This window comes from Asterias amurensis, chromosome 3 (assembly GCF_032118995.1).
Source record: "Asterias amurensis chromosome 3, ASM3211899v1".
Lineage (NCBI taxonomy): Eukaryota > Metazoa > Echinodermata > Asteroidea > Forcipulatida > Asteriidae > Asterias > Asterias amurensis.
Window position 1 is genome coordinate 25,800,405 of NC_092650.1, and position 18,068 is coordinate 25,818,472.

Here is an 18,068-nt window from a genome sequence, read left to right on the forward strand (position 1 = left end):
GCTTGTGATAAAAAAAAACTGATCACTGTTATGTCGTCCACCGTGGTCCTGAAGACACTTGTTTAGGATGTTTCTCTACCGAAACGTTGGTGCATGTCTTCTTGTTTTGTGGATGATTTTCTTAGGTAAGTATGTAAAACTGTTGATAATTATACACAAAATCTTGTTCAAATTCAACTAAATCGTGAATCAAAAACAAGCAGCGATCCTCATGTTATGTGTTGATAATCACCGATAAACCCACTGAACACTTTTGTTAAAGCCATTATACACTTTCGGTAAAAAAATAAATAAAAAAAAGTTCACAGATTTACAACTAATTTACAGGGTTTACAGAAGGTTATGGTGAAAGACTTCTCTTAAAAAATATTGTTCCATGAAATGCTTTACTTTTTGAAAAAAATTAAAACAATATCAATTCTCGATAGCGAGAATTACGGATTTATTTTAAACACATGTCATGACACGGCGAAACGCGCGGAAACAAGAGTGGGTTTTCCCGTTATTTTCTCCCGACTTCGATAACCGATTGAGCCTAAATGTTCACAGGTTTGTTATTTTATATATAAGTTGTGATACACGAAGTGTGTGACTTGGACAATACTGATTACCGAAAGTGTATAATGGCTTTAATAACTGTCAAATGCCGAAATGGTTATAATAGTGGACTCTGCAGCGATCATATCCGTCACTCAGCGACACTCCTGGCGCTTAAACATACATAATATTCCCTGCAACTTTTTGCCTCTTTATTGAATTGAGTTTAGCTCTATTCGTTGTATATTATGTGGCATTTAAATATTTTTAGTATTTTTAGGTATGTATAATAGTTGCTGAGGTTCTTGACTTGGGCGAGGTGCTGGCAACCTTTTACCTCAAGTATTATTTTTGTTCATTATATGTTGTTTAGTTTCAAGTTTAAGTTACTAACTTTTAAAACATCTTTTGCTCCTTGTGGTTTTGTTTGGTTTTAGCTATTATTTTTCTTGTGTTTTTTTAACTGCTGTTTCTATATGTAGTGATGCTTTTTAAATTATTGTTTTTATTTCGTTTCAACCGCCCTGAGGCCTGGCTTAAGGCACTTTATACATACTGTTTTATTAATATTATTAAGATGTGGGACTACGTTTGAATTATGAGACATAATCATTTAATAGCACGATGTAATGATTTATAAGGTGCTCTGTCGCAGTTTGTTGTCGATCAGACCAGGAACACCGAGGCGATCCCCTTCTGTTACGATATTAAGTGCACTGGGTTCTTTTACCTGCGTTAAACAATACACTGGACCAACGGCTTTACGTCCCATCCGAAGGATGAAGCACCATGCGTGTCTTGCATCACAGGTGTCACTACTCTCGAACCAGCACTCTGCTTGCTGATCACCTGGGCCCAATTTCATAGAGCTGCTTAAGCACAAATTTTTGCTTAGGCAAAAAAATTCATGTTTAGTAAAATCAGATTAACGGCCAAGACTCCACTCAATTGTTATGCTAAGCAAACAACAGCTAAATACCAGTCACAAGCAATGTATATTATGGCATGAAGTTTGGCCAGTAACATGTGTAAAACAAGCAAGCTGTTTTCGTGCTTAAGCAATTTTTTTGCTTAAGCAGCTCTATGAAATTGGCCCCAGAGCTTGAGTCCTGTGCTCTTAACCAATGGTCCATGACACGCCACGCAAAGGGCATGGTTTGAGTTATAACCTCAAGATGACTCTAAGATAAATGTTTTGTATGGATGATATGCTGCTCAAAGGTTATAAATGTTGTGCAGGGAGTTTTTTTTTCTTTCTTTCTTTTTTTCCCCTTGTTTTCCTGCCAGCTTATGCATGTTCACGATAACTGCATGTACGATACACGATCCCCTTTGTACTTCCGTTTAATGCATGATATTGTGCGACGTCGCCATCAACAACCTGTAAAAAGTACAACTAAGAGATATTTTTGTTACTGAACAGGTTGTCTTGGCAACCGACCGCTTCAGTAAGCTCAATTTGACAAATTATTTATACGAATTATGATCCCTTTGTATTGTATTACACTCACAGTCGCATTATTCACTCCGCAAAAGATCACCGCTGTAAACCCACCCGTACACACTGTGCGTAATGTGTGCAATCACCATGCAGACCGTCGCACCGCCCGAACACTTACTATCTGCATGCGGATAGTATGGTGGCCCTGAAGGGACATCGCATATCGCAAACGTGTGCGCACCATAGAGCTATATATATAGCTCTATGATGTGCACACGTATGCAATATCGTGAAACAATTCGCATATATGTGCGCACACGTATGCAATGTCGTGAAACAATTCGCGAATATGTGCGCACACGTATGCAATGTCGTGAAACAATTCGCGAATATGTGCGCACACGTATGCAATTTCGTGAAACAATTCGCATATATGTGCGCACACGTATGCAATGTCGTGAAACAATTCGCGAATATGTGCGCACACGTATGCAATGTCGTGAAACAATTCGCGAATATGTGCGCACACGTATGCAATATCGTGAAACAATTCGCGAATATGTGCGCATACGTATGCAATGTCGTGAAACAATTCGCGAATATGTGCGCACACGTATGCAATGTCGTGAAACAAATCGCGAATATGTGCGGACACGTATGCAATATCGTGAAACAATTCGCATATATGTGCGCACACGTATGCAATATCGTGAAACAATTCGCATATATGTGCGCACACGTATGCAATGTCGTGAAACAATTCACGAATATGTGCGCACACGTATGCAATGTCGTGAAACAATTCGCGAATATGTGCGCACACGTATGCAATGTCGTGAAACAATTCGCGAATATGTGCGAACATTGCATACGTATGCGCACACGTTTGCGATATGTGATGTCCCTTCAGGGCCACCATAGGATAGTACACTACCCGCATGCGGATAGGAGTACAAATGCGGATGACTTGAGCACAGTAGGCGCACGGCTTGCGTTGGGCGATCTGACTGTGTATACGGGTGGGTCGTGCGATGTGATTACACACACACTTACGTAGTGTTTTCTATATGTAATAATACTCATAATGTAGTTAATTATTGTTTTAATATTGTGAAGCGCTTTGATGCCTTGCATAATTGTTGTGTGATGAAAACTAAACAACAGTATAACACATCTTCTTTAGTTTGTGTATTGGCAGGCTGCCATAGCAATGAGTCGCTTCATTAAGCTTATTATAAATGAAATACACATATATTATCCATTGTTGTTCATACAGGCCAGTGTATTATTAAGCATTACGAAGAGTTAAAGGAACATTTCAATTTTTATTTTTTTTTTGCTAACAAAACAGTTGCTGGCAGTGTAAGCACTTTATGTAATCTACCATATACATAAAATGACAAACCTGTAATAGGTTCTAGAAGTTTGAGATCGATTGGCCATCTGGGTCACGAGAGAATAATGGAAAACATTTCTCTTTTTAACACAACCATTATGATGTTATTTTGTCAATAGGACACTTTATTGGGAGCGTTAAAGGAAAGGTATGCTACTTCAATCAATAACCAGACGAGAACGGCAAACTTCGCTGGATCAAACCTTTCGAGCGTGGGGATAGATGTTCCTGTAGCAGTCTCCGACCTGGTGGTGTTACAATGGTCAGGCGAGAGCACTCCTTTAAACCAGTCTACACGGATACACCACTATTCACTGACAATCAGGATACCATACAAGAATACTTTGACTGTCAAGGTACGTCAGCTGGGTCGACCTTTCATGGTGTGTGTTAAACGAACACGTTGCCTTACAGATCGGTCGAGTTGGTCTTTGAAAAGCGTTTGTTACCATTTGCATATGCATATGATAAGAAAGATATTTTAAAAGTAGAATATACTGATCCACACAAGTATCACTCGACATTGCGTGGTTTTCCTTTTACCTCGTCGACTAACATGGTCGGCCATTTATGGGAGTCAAATTTTTGGACTCCCAATAAAATGTGCAAGTCTCGCACGTAGCGAAAACGAGAACTTAATTCGAAAAAAAAGTATATTTTTGTACAAAACCAAATTGTATTGAAATTGTTGTTTGTTAAAAAATTCTTAAAGATTATTATTTTTAACGTACTTTTTGTATAATTATTATTTTAATTCGTGTACATAATAATTGTTTTGTTTAAATTAACGTAAAAAATTAAACATTTATCGGGACGAGGATCGCTGTTCGACATCGACCTGGATGTTTTTTCTAATACACCCCGTTTGTGAATCACGTCCAATTGGTGCAATCATCACATAGGTTCAGCGATAATGGGAACGTCAATTGGGTAATATTCTTAATTGTTTAGAGTAAACCGGAAACTGGAGGTCAAGTTTTTTTCTTTAGTTTTCTTCGTTAATTTGTTGAATTGATTTTACTTTTCTGTTTTTAATCACTTATTTTTACATTCCCAAGAACATATTCATTTTTTAGAGTCATAACTTATGTTAAACTAAAATTTTCGACAGAACAAAATCTCCCCAACGTAAAACTCCATTAGGTTGGGACCACAATGGTCCCGGAAGTTCAATTTCTCGCGAGACTTGCACAGTCTATGGCCGACCGTGTTAGTTCGCAAAGTAAAAGGATAACCACGCAATTTCGAGGCAAATGTGTGTGGATCATTGTATTCTACTTTTTAAACATCTTTCTATTAAACCATGCATTTTATAACAAACGGTTACAAACGCTTTTCAAAGACCAACTCGACCAATCCAAGGCAACGTGGTCCTTAATATTGTTGTACACTGTCTCAAAACTCAGGGGACAAAAATTATATCAAAATTATCAGCTTCCAATTTGTGTTACTCAATTCTCGAACTCTGTGAACAAAAAATCCACAGACAAATCATTCGTTTGGGATTCGAACCCACGCGTGGCCCTTGCTACTGGAGCATATATCTCACAACCAGAACTCGGAAAAGTAGGCCTACTGAGTTTCATTTTTGTGCAGTTCTGGTCAGTGTTGTTCCTGTAATTACCTTGATGTCATCTCTCCATTTTCTTCTCTGTCTACCTCTATTCCTTCCCTCTGTCATTGGTTGTCAATCCATTATTCGTGTTGCCCATCTTCGGACAGTACAATTAAAAAACAAGCACAGGCCGGTTAGGGAAGGGCAAAAGTATAAGCAAAAACTGTCTTCAAAAAAGATGTGCACCCGAGATCTCCCAGACCTGTTATCATTTCGTCAGGCAGTGTGTCCAGCCCATCCCAATTTAGCTTGTTTTATGGTCCGTATGATGTTTACCAACTGAGTAAGCAATGCTTATACACATTTGCGTGAGGGTTAACACAAATTGTATCGTTGCGGTACCCGCTGCCAAAACATAGGATTCGAACTGCCTCTAGCTTCCGGGCAATCTTGGTATAGTCTAGTTGTTAAGACACTGCTCTAGAATTGCAAGGGTCGTGGGTTCGAATCCTTCCCGAGTTATATGCCTGTGATATTTTTTCACAGGACTCGGGAAAGTACTGAGTATACAGTGCTAACACACATCAGTGTATGGGTAAAAAAAAATATATATATATATATAATGAATAGGGTAGATGGCCTTAGCTTTCGATCCAAACCGGACCTTCTTCAGAGGCATAAAACAAGTACAAACAAAAACATATCCATTTATAGAAAAAGAGAGGGGGAAAGGGATTAAGGAAAGGATCCAAAAGAAGCGGGAAAATAACAGCCAATCAAAGTTTCTATTTCAGAGACAATGTGTGGCTATGAACCAATAGGAGTAGAGTGGCGAGGACAAAGGATTTGTAGAATGAAAGGATGGGTTACTGGACCATAAAAGTGGTAAAAGTTCGACAACAATGCAGGGAGACATGAAAGGGTAGGATTAGAGAGCAAGTTGCATCATGATGCAACTAACAATGGTAAATTAATAAGAATAGCAAGATCAAAGGTATGATGATTTTAAAAATAGGTACGAGGGACATGTGGAAAAAGAGGGGGGGGGGTTACTTACATCAGATAGTTACAGTGATGAATTTATAAAAACAACTTTAAACAAGATTAATTTATACTTTATGTACAGAATATATACAACATATAAGTTCTTAGGCCGAAGTGAAGTGGAGGGTAATGAGAAGTTATTTGATACCAGTGTTTATGTTAAGTCCAAAGGGTTTGACTGTTTTGAGTTGGTGAATCCAGTGTGATTCTCTACTCTTGCGGTGTGTGTCATCACCATTGCAAGCTTCAATCACCAGAAGTTCAACATCACTGACACTATGATTGGGGCTGTTGAAGTGGATAGAGACTGGGTACGGTTTCTTAGTCCTTATGGAAGAGACATGATTCGCAAAGCGAAGACTAAGTTTGGTCTTAGTCTCTCCCACATATTGTAGCCCACATCTCTTACATGATATGACATAGACTTAATTAGACGTGCTACATTCAGAGTCGGTCTTGATGTTGTTTGAAGAGCCAGTGGTATGACTCTTCACCTTAAGTGAGGGCTTAATGTGCAGACACGTTCTGCATTTGGAACGGGTACATTTGTGACAGCCCAGTATATCTGTCGGGGTTGTGTTTGGACTGTACCTGGGGGAAGTTTGGCCCTGACTAGTATGTCACCAAGGTTCTTAGGGCGGCGGAATGCAACCATGGGAACCTCGGGGATTGCTGAGTGTAACCTGCTGGAGGAGTGAAGTATAGGCATGTTATTATTGAGAATTGAGGGAAGTTTGGGTAGTTTGGGGTGGAAGGTGGTGACCAAAGCAACTCTATTGGTCGGAGCTTTTTTAACTCCCGTGTTAGTCAACAGAGTATGACGAGGTACATTGAGAGCCCTGTTGATAGCAAGTTGGACTCTACGTTCTCTGTGTCCCCTAGATACAAGGGGTTTCCTTAGCTCTGATGAGCGCCTCTTGTACAGGGTATCTGTGGAACAGATACGCCTGATACGTAAGGCCTGACTGTAAGCAATTGCCTTCTTACAGTGACTAGGGTGACAGCTATTGGAGACAAGGTACTGGTGGGTGTCGGTGGGTTTACTGTAAACATCTGTGACAAGGCCATTAGGATACTTGGTTATTGTCACATCTAGAAAGTTCACACTGGTGAGAGATTGTTCGGAACTTTATGGTGGGGTGAAATGAGTTGATATGGTTAATAAACTCATCCAAGCTGTCTTGGTCACCACACCAGATGGAGAAAATATCATCAATAAATCTCCACCAAACTAGTGGTCGGTTAGGGGCGGAGGACAGGAGTCTGTCCTCCAACTGAGACATGAATAGGTTAGCATATGAGGGAGCCATTTTGGTACCCATGGCAGTACCCTGTACCTGTAGAAAATGCCTGTCAGAAAATGTGAAATTATTCTTCATTAGAATGTGGCTCATGAGTTCCTTAATATGACTCACTGAGGGGCGGGACTGATTACTAGCATTGAGGGCAGAGACACATGCACTCATGCCTTCATGATGGGGTATATTAGTATACAGTGATGAAACATCAAAAGTAACCAAAATAGCAGAGTCAGGTATTTGGTGCTTGACCTCATCTAGTTTGTGGAGAAAGTCTTTGGTATCCTTGATGAAGGAAGGAATACGGCAGACTAAGGGTTTGAGGAAGCTATCGACAAACTCAGAAATGCGCTCTGTGGGGCTACCATTCCCAGATACAATAGGTCTCCCCGGGTTATTGGGCTTATGTATCTTAGGTAGAAGGTAGAACCTTGCTGTACGGGGGTCATGTGGGAGGAGATAGTTAAATGTATCCTTCTCAATACCATTGGCGTTATAAATCCTAACCAGGGTGTCACTGATATCTTGGGAGAAAGATTCAGTGGGATCAGAAGCACATTCAATGTAATGATCAGTGTTACTGAGCTGTCTAAGGCCCTCAGCAATGTAGTCTTGTGTGTTCATGACTACAACTGCGGACCCCTTGTCAGCCCGTTTAATCACTATGTCTGGTGATTGGCGGAGTTGTGTAAGGGCGTGCCGCTCATCTTGGGGGAGGTTATTGGGAGTAGGGGTACTGGGGGCCTTAAGAACCTCGGAGTTAACCGAATTGATGTATGTCTCTAGAGACACATCTCGGTTCTTAGGGGGTACCCAAGTACTCTTTTCCTTGAAGCGGTTGCGGGGAATGAGTTGGGTCTCCACAGATGACTCGTCATCCATGGAGGGCTCTACATGAAAATATTCACGTAGGCGTAACCTACGATTGAATTGGGCCATGTCCTGTTGGAAAAGAAGTTGGTTAGGTTCTCTGGGTGTGGGGCAAAATTTAAGACCCCCTGAGAGGAGTTTAACCTGTGGGTCAGTAAGGACCATGTCAGACAAGTTAACTACAGTATTGGTCTCTGGCGACCTAACAGTAGGAGGAGCAATGCTGGCTCTCTTACTGTGGAAACGTCTATGGGTGTGTTTCTTATGGTTAGCCTGGACATTCATACGTTTTTTGTTTTATGTGTCCATAAGGGTGGACCTTAAGTGTTTGACGTTACATAGTATGGTATCTTGTAACTGTTCAAACTCTTCAATGGAACATGACTCCTGGAGTTGAGACTCAGTGTCTGTTATCTCAAGCAACTGGTTATCAATGAATTGTTGGCATTGATTTTCCAGCAACTTGATCAAACGGAAAGACGTATTAGTGAGTGTCTTGTTCCATTTCTTCAAAAAGGATGGGTCAAGGTCCCCAAAGGAAGGGGTACACTTGATCTGTAGGCCTTTGGGAATGATACGGGACAAACGATAAAAACGGTAGTTATCAAGATGTGACATGTAACGGGTGTTCTTTTCCTTAAGCTTACGAAGCTTGCGGAAAATGCACTTGGTGTCGGGAGCAAGTGCCATAATGGTAGGGGGAATACTGTGAAGGGGAAAATTGTTAAATCATACCTGTGGAGAGAACGGGTTATAAATCCTGTACAAAAATGATTATTAATTAACAGACGTGAAAGAAAAAAGTAAAAAAAAACTGCAAATAAATGGGGTTAACAAGGCCCTGTAAAAGAACGGGTTAAACCTGCAAAAAAATAAATTATGTACACACCTGTAAAGAAAAAATGGGTTAACACAAACCTGTTTAAAAAATAGGGGTTAACATCATCCCGTAAAAATAATGTGGTCAATAATAGGAACCTGTACAAATATATATATTTAATACAAATTATACTCTTTTGAATACCGCATCTTGAAACTTTGTTCACAGATGATTACGTTCCTGCGTCTATTGCTTGTCCCAGCTCAATCTTGGAACGGTTAACGAGCGGTAACTTTTCGGGTGCTGTGATTGTATGGGGACAACCAAGTGCGACTGAGAGTTCGGGCATTCCTCCACTTATCACCCTATTGTCTACTAGAGACAATGGCTCATTCTTTCCGTTTGGGGTTCATACAATTTCCTACAAGGCCGTTGATTTGAAAAACAACATTGACAGGTGCGAGTTTAACGTTACTGTTGGTGAGTATCTAGCATTTTTTTTACAAACTATAGTTAAAATGACTTGTCTTTAGAAGGCACTGGACACTATTGGTAATTACTCAACCGAAAGCTACACATTTTTTAGATAAAACACTTCATAGAGCTGCTAAGCACAAAAAATGTGCTTAGCATGACATTTCTTCCTTGATAAAAACAGGTTTACCAACCAAATTTCCATGTGATTTTTAGGATAAGCAAACAAAAGCAGAATGCCTGTAACAAGCATTATGTAACAAGCGGAAATTTGGCTGGTAATCCTGTTTTTATCAGTAAAGACATTTCATGCTTAGCATTTTTTTTTGCTTAGCAGCTCTATGAAATTGGGCCCTGTTCTGACATCAGATGGATTTAATTTGATTATTTTTCAGTTGATGGTGTCCAACCACGTTTCACAAACTGCCCACTGAAAATCAATCAGGTGATTGATAATGACAACATAACTGGTTCTGTGCTAGTTGAATGGGATGAGCCAACAGCGACAGACAACTCTGGGGTTCACCCTACTGTAGTCAACGAGACACCAGACAAAGGTCCAAACTTCACCAAAGGAACTCACATCATCACTTACAGAGCCAGAGATGAGGCTGGAAATTCGCAGATTTGTACTTTCAATGTGGTCATCGCCATCAAAAAATGTGAGTAAACGTTTCAAGTAAAATTTATTTACATCAGCGCGGTCGACAATGTTATCATGTAAATGAGATCAGTGCCCAATTTCAAAGATCTGCTTACGCAGAAAATATGATGCTAAACAATAGTAAGCAGGTCACATAAGCTACATGGGAAATGGCATTTAGCTTTACGTAAAGAAAATCGGTATGTTTTAAGCACACTGTTGGTAATTGTCAAAGAGCATTCTTCTCACTTGGTGTGTATCTCAATAACAAACCTGTGAAAATTTGAACTCAATTGGTCGTCGAAGTTGCGAGATAATAATGGAAGAAAAAACACCCTGGTCACACGAAGTTGTGTGCTTTCTAGATGCTTGATTTCGGGACCTAAAAATCTAATTATGAGGTCTCGAAATCAAATCCGTGGAAAAATACTTCTTTCCCGAAAACTACGTTACTTCCGAGGGAGTCGTTTCTCACGTTGTTTTTACTACCAACAGATCCCCATTACTTGTTACCAAGTAAGGTTATTTGCTAATAATTATTGTGAGTAATTACCAACAGTATCCAATGCCATTAAGCAGCTGTATGACTTTTTGCCAAGGTCTATAGCCAAGACGCACTCTCGAGGGGTAGGTATAGCTGGGCCTACGTGTATGTCCTTGTGGGGTATTTTATAGACAACGGAATGGTGGTCCCCACAAGAGAGTTATTATGTTCAACCAGGACTCCGTGTTTAGAATGGAATACTAGAAAAACAATGGCTGGTCCCCACAAACCGGAACCGTATTAAGGTTGTTAGCTAAAAGATGATAATGCTATCTTGTCATAGTTTCGCAATGAGTTGTAACCTTTGATCTTCATTTGGAATTTTTAAAGCTAGGTTGGGAAAGGGTCGTGTACACCAGGACTACCTTTTGATTCGCTTTATGGTGGCAGAACTCACGAGTTTAATTTAAGAAAATGTTGCATGACTTTCGGTTTTACCTAATGTACACAAAAGAGTCAAGTACAAAAAAAGTATTAGGTTGTCATTGGAATTATCCCATCGGTTCAAAAATACATTACCCAGTAAAACCACCAAACTCACCTGTCCACCCACATTTTGTGTGTGCTTGTCTTGCAGTCTGATTAGGACATAAATACTATCTTTTTTTTTTCTTTTCTTTTTCTGTCATAGCGATTGATTTGATCGGCAAGGTTGCTACGCAGAGCTCTACTTACCGCTATGAGTACACTAGTGATAAAGCTATTGATGGGAATAAAGACACTCTCAATCATAACGGTAAGCTATTGTTCTTTTATTCTGAATAGCCGATCTGCCAGATCAACTAGTGCCTCATTATTATCCTGGCGAAGAATTTTTGTATTCGAAAAATGTTCCTTCTTTTGGTAATTTGATGGCAAATTTGTGTCAACGTATACACAAAAGATCTTAAAACATAAAACCTCACTCTGTGTATCCAGAAATAATTTTAATAATTAAATAACTAAATAACTAAATAACAAAATGTTCGATGACGCCCTTTCACGTGTTCTGTTTTTCCTTGTTTTTCCTTGTTAAACAGTGTTTAAAACAAAAAGTAACAAATAAATTAATTAATTTATGCTCATCCGTATGTGAAGAAAATAAATTTCTCCTGGTCCATTGGCTAGATTTTTATTCTTTTCATAAATAAACATAATTTTGTGTTGAAACCACATAATCGCTATTACATTGAAATAAGTACATTTTGAAACCTTTCACGGTTGGAGTTATAATCATGGGAGGTTTTCAGAACACCATGTGATTATATCTTTCGAGGTGTTGGTTTTGAGAAGAACCGATGGCATGACAGCTCAACGTTTTGATCAGTATGCTCTGACCGTATTCAGGAGGGTGCTGGACTATGTTGCTAGGTACTCCTTAAGGTGAATAGGTCCTACTGATTATAGTACGCTCTGACCGTATTCAGGGGGGTGCTGGACTATGTTGCTAGGTCCTCCTTAAGGTGAATAGGTCCTACTGATTATAGTATGCTCTGACCGTATTCAGGAGGGTGCTGGACTATGTTGCTAGGTACTCCTTAAGGTGAATAGGTCCTACTGATTATAGTATGCTCTGACCGTATTCAGGAGGGTGCTGGACTATGATGCTAGGTCCTCCTTAAGGTGAATAGGTCCTACTGATTATAGTATGCTCTGACCGTACTCAGGAGGGTGCTGGACTATGTTGCTAGGTACTCCTTAAGGTGAATAGGTCCTACTGATTATAGTATGCTCTGACCGTACTCAGGAGGGTGCTGGACTACGTTGCTAGGTCCTCCTTATGGTGAATAGGCCCTACTGATTATAGTATGCTCTGACCGTATTCAGGAGGGTGCTGGACTATGTTGCTGGGTCCTCCTTAAGGTGAATAGGCCCTACTGATTAAAGTTTGCTCTGACCGTATTCAGGGGGGGGGGGGTGCTGGACTATGTTGCTAGGTCCTCCTTAAGGTGAATAGGCCCTATAGTATGCTCTGAACGTCTTTAGAAACGTTTGGTTATCAACAATCGATTTTCTTCAGAACCAACACTACTCAAAAGAGATGTTCCCATAGATTTACGGCAAACTTCACACAAATGGCAATACTTCTTGACACGTTTCATGGTCAATGAACGTACAGGTTCTCTCATCTTCCTTCTCTCCACCCCCAGAGATGAATGATCCGCATCCTTGGTGGAAGGTTGACTTGGAAGATAAACACTGCCTTGTTGCCGTCACCGTTACATTGAGGTTAAACTGCTGTGGTAATGTGTTTCTTATGTTTGTTTCATTTTTAATTACGAGAACATTAAAATAGATGGAAATTTACAACGGGAATAATAAAGGGGATATGTTTTAGCAAAGTATACTTTTTGTAATAGTACTTTTCCAAGCTCATGTAAAATTAAAACCTCACAAGCATAACACGTGGATGGGATTCGAACCCATGACCCACACGACCCAGAGGTACCGAGTAATCTCGGTGGTTTAGTTGTCAATTTCAGTCGTTCATTTAAGTTAATAATGTTTGCAAATTTTGTTTACTAAAACCCGAAGTTGGAAGGTTGCTTTTCCAAAATTATGCCAAGATGGCGAAATTTTACATAGTTGATAAATTCTTACTAATCGTAATCTTTACCAGAGCATTAGTTCTACATAGTTTGTAGGAAGAAACTACAAATACATAAACTTGCAGGTACACCATGAGTGCATCTCTTTTATGGGAGTGTTGGCTCTTTTAGTTTGTAAACCTTTCATTGAAGGGTTATTTGGCTTGGCCGTACTCAAGAAATCCATCTTCTTTTTACAGAGGTATAATGCATGTACAAATATTACCATGGTGGAAGTATAACTAAGACAGGTTTGCGGTATAACACCACGTGAATATCTTTGGAATAGTGTTGCTTCTGTTTGGAGTAGAACATGTAGTTCTTATGACTCAACGTTTCTATCAGTATGCTCTGATTGTCTTCATGGCTATATTTGTTTTTGCTCAGGATCGCGATTCAATGCAGCTACTGTACGAGCTGGTGAGAGCTTCGAAATCTCCGAGAACCAACCATGTGGTTTACCAGCGACAGAGGCCCAGTCCAAGCCGGGAGCGGTGATTGTGTTTGTCTGCGACCCACCTGTTGTAGCCAGATATGTAAGTATTGACATCGATGTTACATACCCTAGTGTTCGAGATGATTATCTACTACAGATTGCTGAGGTCAAAGTTGAAGAGGCTACGAACAAAGAATGTGAATAATTATTCTTCTACTGACTATAAGTAGGTTGTTAGTTTTGGTTTTTATCTATAAAATACACCGACTTTGGATATAGCACTGTTCTTCTCCGGGCTCTATAGTGAAAAAAAAGAGGAAGATTTTTGTTAATTTCTTTTTTAAGGAAACATTCTTTTTAATGACTATAAGGTTATTAATGTTGGTTTTACCAATATCACTTTCATCGGTGTGTGTTAGCACTGTACTCCGTACTAACTTAAGCTTTACAGGCTTTGTCACAGAGCTCTGGAAAATACTGAGTTTATAATACTTTCAACTCTTTCACAGAAATAACTTAATACCAAGTAATTTGGGTCATTAACTTTTGAGATTTAACCAATCTGCAACCCTACCTTTAATGAGTTCAGAAAATTTACCGACAATAACATTTAACTTACGATGGAATAATTTGTGATGTGTATTCACAACCTTTTCAACATTTTAATACACGACAGGTTTATCAGAAAAAGTCATAGATTGATCATTAGCAAACGTAATAAGTTAGTTTACCATATTGTTTGACAAACTGAACCATGATGTATTTACACTTGGGTCACCGTGACATCATACAAGAACTATAATTCAAACTGTACTGAATGCGTAACTTATACAACTTGTCTTTAGAACAGATGAGTTAAATTAATTCCTACCTAATTAAACAGTGACCTTAGGTTAATACAGATACTCTCTAAATCTAACAAATTCTGGATTGATCTTAAAGGCAGTGGACACTAGGTAATTACTCAAAATAAGTATTAGCATCAAACCTTACTTGGTAGCGAGTAAAGGGAAGAGGTTGTAGGTAATTGCGAGAAACGGTTCCCTCTGAAGTGACGTAGTTTTCGAGAAAGAAATAATTTTCCGCGAACTTGATTTCGATACCTCATAAATTATTTAGAATTTGAGGTCTCGAAATCAAGCATATGAAAGCACACAACTTCGTGTGACAAGGGTGTTTTCTTTTCTTCTATTATTATCTTGCAACTTTGACGACCGATTGAGCTCAAATTTTCACAGGTTTGTTATTTTATACATATATTATATTGAGATACACAAACTTGTGAAGACTATAGTCTTTGATAATTACCAATAGTGTCCAGTGTCTTTAATAACTGATTGATGGTTTGATTCTTTTGTGAACATGTGTGATATTTAGATAAATGATAAGCGCTATACTTTTAATTGTTGTTATTAATCTGATTCGTTGTGTTTGGATTTAGCTAGTTCAACAAGTGTTGCACATTGTGCTGTAAGATTTATTAACATTATGTTCAGCGAAAACCAATGTTAAGTAGGATTTGAATTTTTACATGGTGAAAATACCATAGTATGGAAAGGTTTGCGGTTACACCTTGTAACAACGATCTGTAAATGGGTGGGGTGGTTCTGAAAAGAACCGTTGGTTCGAACTCGACGTTTCGTTATCACTGATCGTCCTCTCCAGAAGACGATCAGAGCATACTGATCGAAACGTCGAGTTAAAACCAACGAATCTTTTCAGAACCACACCTAAGCATTTAGAGATCGTTATTACACGGTGTTACTGTAAACCTTTCCAAAGTCTTTTTTTCTGCCAACACACTTACATTTGTGCACCCTATGATGTTAACTTTGATTTTTCTCACTGGTATCTATGTATGTAAATTTTAAAGCCCTAGTTATATGCAGTGTTGAAAAATAAAACATAGGATAAGATGTTGTGAGATGCTATTCTTACCCGCAAGCTTTTAATATAGTTGACAATTTGAACAAAAACTGAGACAATATAATTTTCCTTTCACAATTTTACAATTTAATTGTTGGTTGTTGAAAACACTTTTGATGAGCACAACTTATACAAAAGTACATAATGTCACACCAGTTCCAACACTGACGCAAATATTTTCATTTTATAACCCCACAGAGCCTATATAATAACAGTTGTCAGTTCAAATGTAATAAGATTTTGTTAAATATTAATTAGTCTATCAATTAAAACATTACCCAATCTGTGAAACAAGACTATCAAAATAGGTTTAGTATAATATATACACGGTAATCAACACGTATCTAACTTAATTATTATTTGTTTATTAAAGGCAGTGTACACTATTGGTAATTACTCAAAATAATTATTAGCATAAAACCTTTCTCGGTGACGAGTAATGGGGAGAGGTTGATAATATAAAACATTGTGAGAAACGGTTCTCTCTGAAGTGACATAGTTTTCGAGAAAGAAGTAATTTTCCACGAATTTGATAGTTTAAGCATATTTTGAGATACACCAGGAGAGAAGACTGTCTTTGACAATTACAAATAGTGTCCACTGCCTTTAAAGTTAAAGTTCGAGCGATGCGTACAGAAACGAAAATTTACCTTTCACGTTTTTTAGATAAAAATGTCGTAAAACTATTTTAACATTAGATACTAAAGTGTATCATTCTTAATTCCCATAACCATACAAACACTTGTTTTCTAATTGCTTTATCATGGTTGTCAAAGGACACGGATATTATGGAAATAAAGTGCAGCAAATCGCGTGTCTTTGTTACCGCACTAACTGCCCAATGTATAGTGACGCTTCAATGTTGGGCTGGTATAGTGGCGTGATTCACTGGCGTTTGCGCGTCTGATTAGTACACGAAGATGACCCATTACGCCACATCTGTAGAAAACATAAAGAAAACAAAAAGAAGAAAAAAATACAACAAAATATATATTTATATAAAATTTTGTGTCAAAGCTTAATGAATACATTTATTTTGATTGCAAATTAAAATATAGCCGTATAGTGAATGTAAAAACTACTAAATGTTTCTCAATGATGTGTTTGAGTTGTACTTACACATTGGTTTATGAACCTCTACTATGTTGACCCTCTGCACAGGCTGAATGAGAAAACAAAAACAGAAGAATCCAAGCGATTGAATATTAATCTATTTACTTGTGGTCTGACACTTCTATAGTGACAGCTTTTTAAAACTTGTGTCTTGAACTGACAATTTTAGATATAAATAGGCAAAAGTATGTTATATCCCAAACTAAATGTTTTAATAATACTTAACAGCACATTGTTACTTTTCCCCTCAATATGTTATTGTGAAAATGTTTTTATTCCGTTGATTTTGAACTTCATAACCCTGATACTTCAGTAATTTGGGGGACCGCAGTTAATTACTGTTTGACTTCTGACTGGCACCCTGGCCGCACATATATACCACATACTTGAAAACGTTAGTCTTGAATTCAAAACATTAAAAGTGAAATACAAAGATTGACAACATGGTTTTCAATCAAATCCACCCACAAAGAAACCTGATTGGTTGAATCGCTTGGTCACATGATGAAATCTTACTGAATATATTAACATTTACTTACGACTTGTATTTCTTTGACTAAAGCGAGCTCCAAGTCCGGATCATCATGACACAGAAGAGCACGTACCTATTGCACGGACACAAGACATTTAAAGTTCCCGATTATTACTTTAAAGAATGGGGTGTTAAATTGATTATTCCTGGTATCTGTTTGTGACAACACCAACATTGTGTTTATATTTGTCCTCGTTACTATATCGTTGGTGAAATTAAAACCGTGCTGGTGATGCAACATAAAGATACAAAGAGGTTTGGTCCTTTGACAATGACAACTCAGTTTTCCGACAAATATTAATTACTTGTAGCAGCATCTAGAAATAAAGGCCCCTTTCGAATCCACGGCTTCAGCTTGGATTGGCTTCAGGCTCCGTCCTCTCGTCTGAAGTCCCAAGCACGTACGCAAAGCATGTGCAATATTTCAAAAGAACCGCAGGGTCAAGCTAGCCTGGAGCTGAATACGTGGTTTCGAAAAGGGCCGTAGCCACAGCATCCTCCAGAAGACTTCCTGAGCAATCCGATCTTTGGGTTCAGTTAACTTTTCAACCATCTAAACTGTTGAAGAACCACTTCTCAAAAGAGACGTTTTTTTTTTTTTATGCAAGTCGTCCAAAACAAGACTTAAAGCCACTCTAGGTTAAGGGCTACAAGGAAGAAGGAAGAAAACATAGACATACATAAACTCAGTGGAGCTGAAGGTAGGAATTGACATTCCTCTTAAAAGATCATAGGATGAAGGGAAACATCCTCCAGGCAAGGAGTTCCAAAGAGATGCAGTACGAGGGAAAAAGCTACTGGAGTAGCTCTTTGTTTTACATCTCGACACAGCCACAGTATAAGGATGAGAACATTCAATTATACTCTCACCT

At 38.6% G+C, this 18,068-nt stretch overlaps 2 protein-coding genes across 2 annotated transcripts in view; one reads left to right on the forward strand and one right to left on the reverse strand.

The window, feature by feature from the left end:
* LOC139934834 (uncharacterized) lies at window positions 1-15,774 on the forward strand. The gene is made up of 7 exons (XM_071929239.1): window positions 1-125; window positions 3,494-3,730; window positions 9,190-9,441; window positions 9,831-10,097; window positions 11,254-11,358; window positions 12,752-12,844; window positions 13,577-15,774. Exons 2-7 carry the CDS (start codon window positions 3,634-3,636, stop codon window positions 13,828-13,830), a joined length of 1,068 nt encoding a protein of 355 aa, XP_071785340.1. The 5' UTR covers window positions 1-125; window positions 3,494-3,633; the 3' UTR covers window positions 13,831-15,774.
* A 130-nt stretch (window positions 15,775-15,904) lies between these two features.
* LOC139934798 (uncharacterized) overlaps window positions 15,905-18,068 on the reverse strand; it is a 35,811-nt gene continuing 33,647 nt past the window's right edge. Inside the window, exons 40-42 of the mRNA XM_071929202.1 lie at window positions 17,204-17,269; window positions 16,671-16,713; window positions 15,905-16,490 (exon numbers count right to left, since the gene is read on the reverse strand). Coding sequence (XP_071785303.1) covers window positions 16,480-16,490; window positions 16,671-16,713; window positions 17,204-17,269 — 120 coding nt within the window. The 3' untranslated portion in view covers window positions 15,905-16,479. The remainder of the gene's footprint in view (window positions 16,491-16,670; window positions 16,714-17,203; window positions 17,270-18,068) is intronic.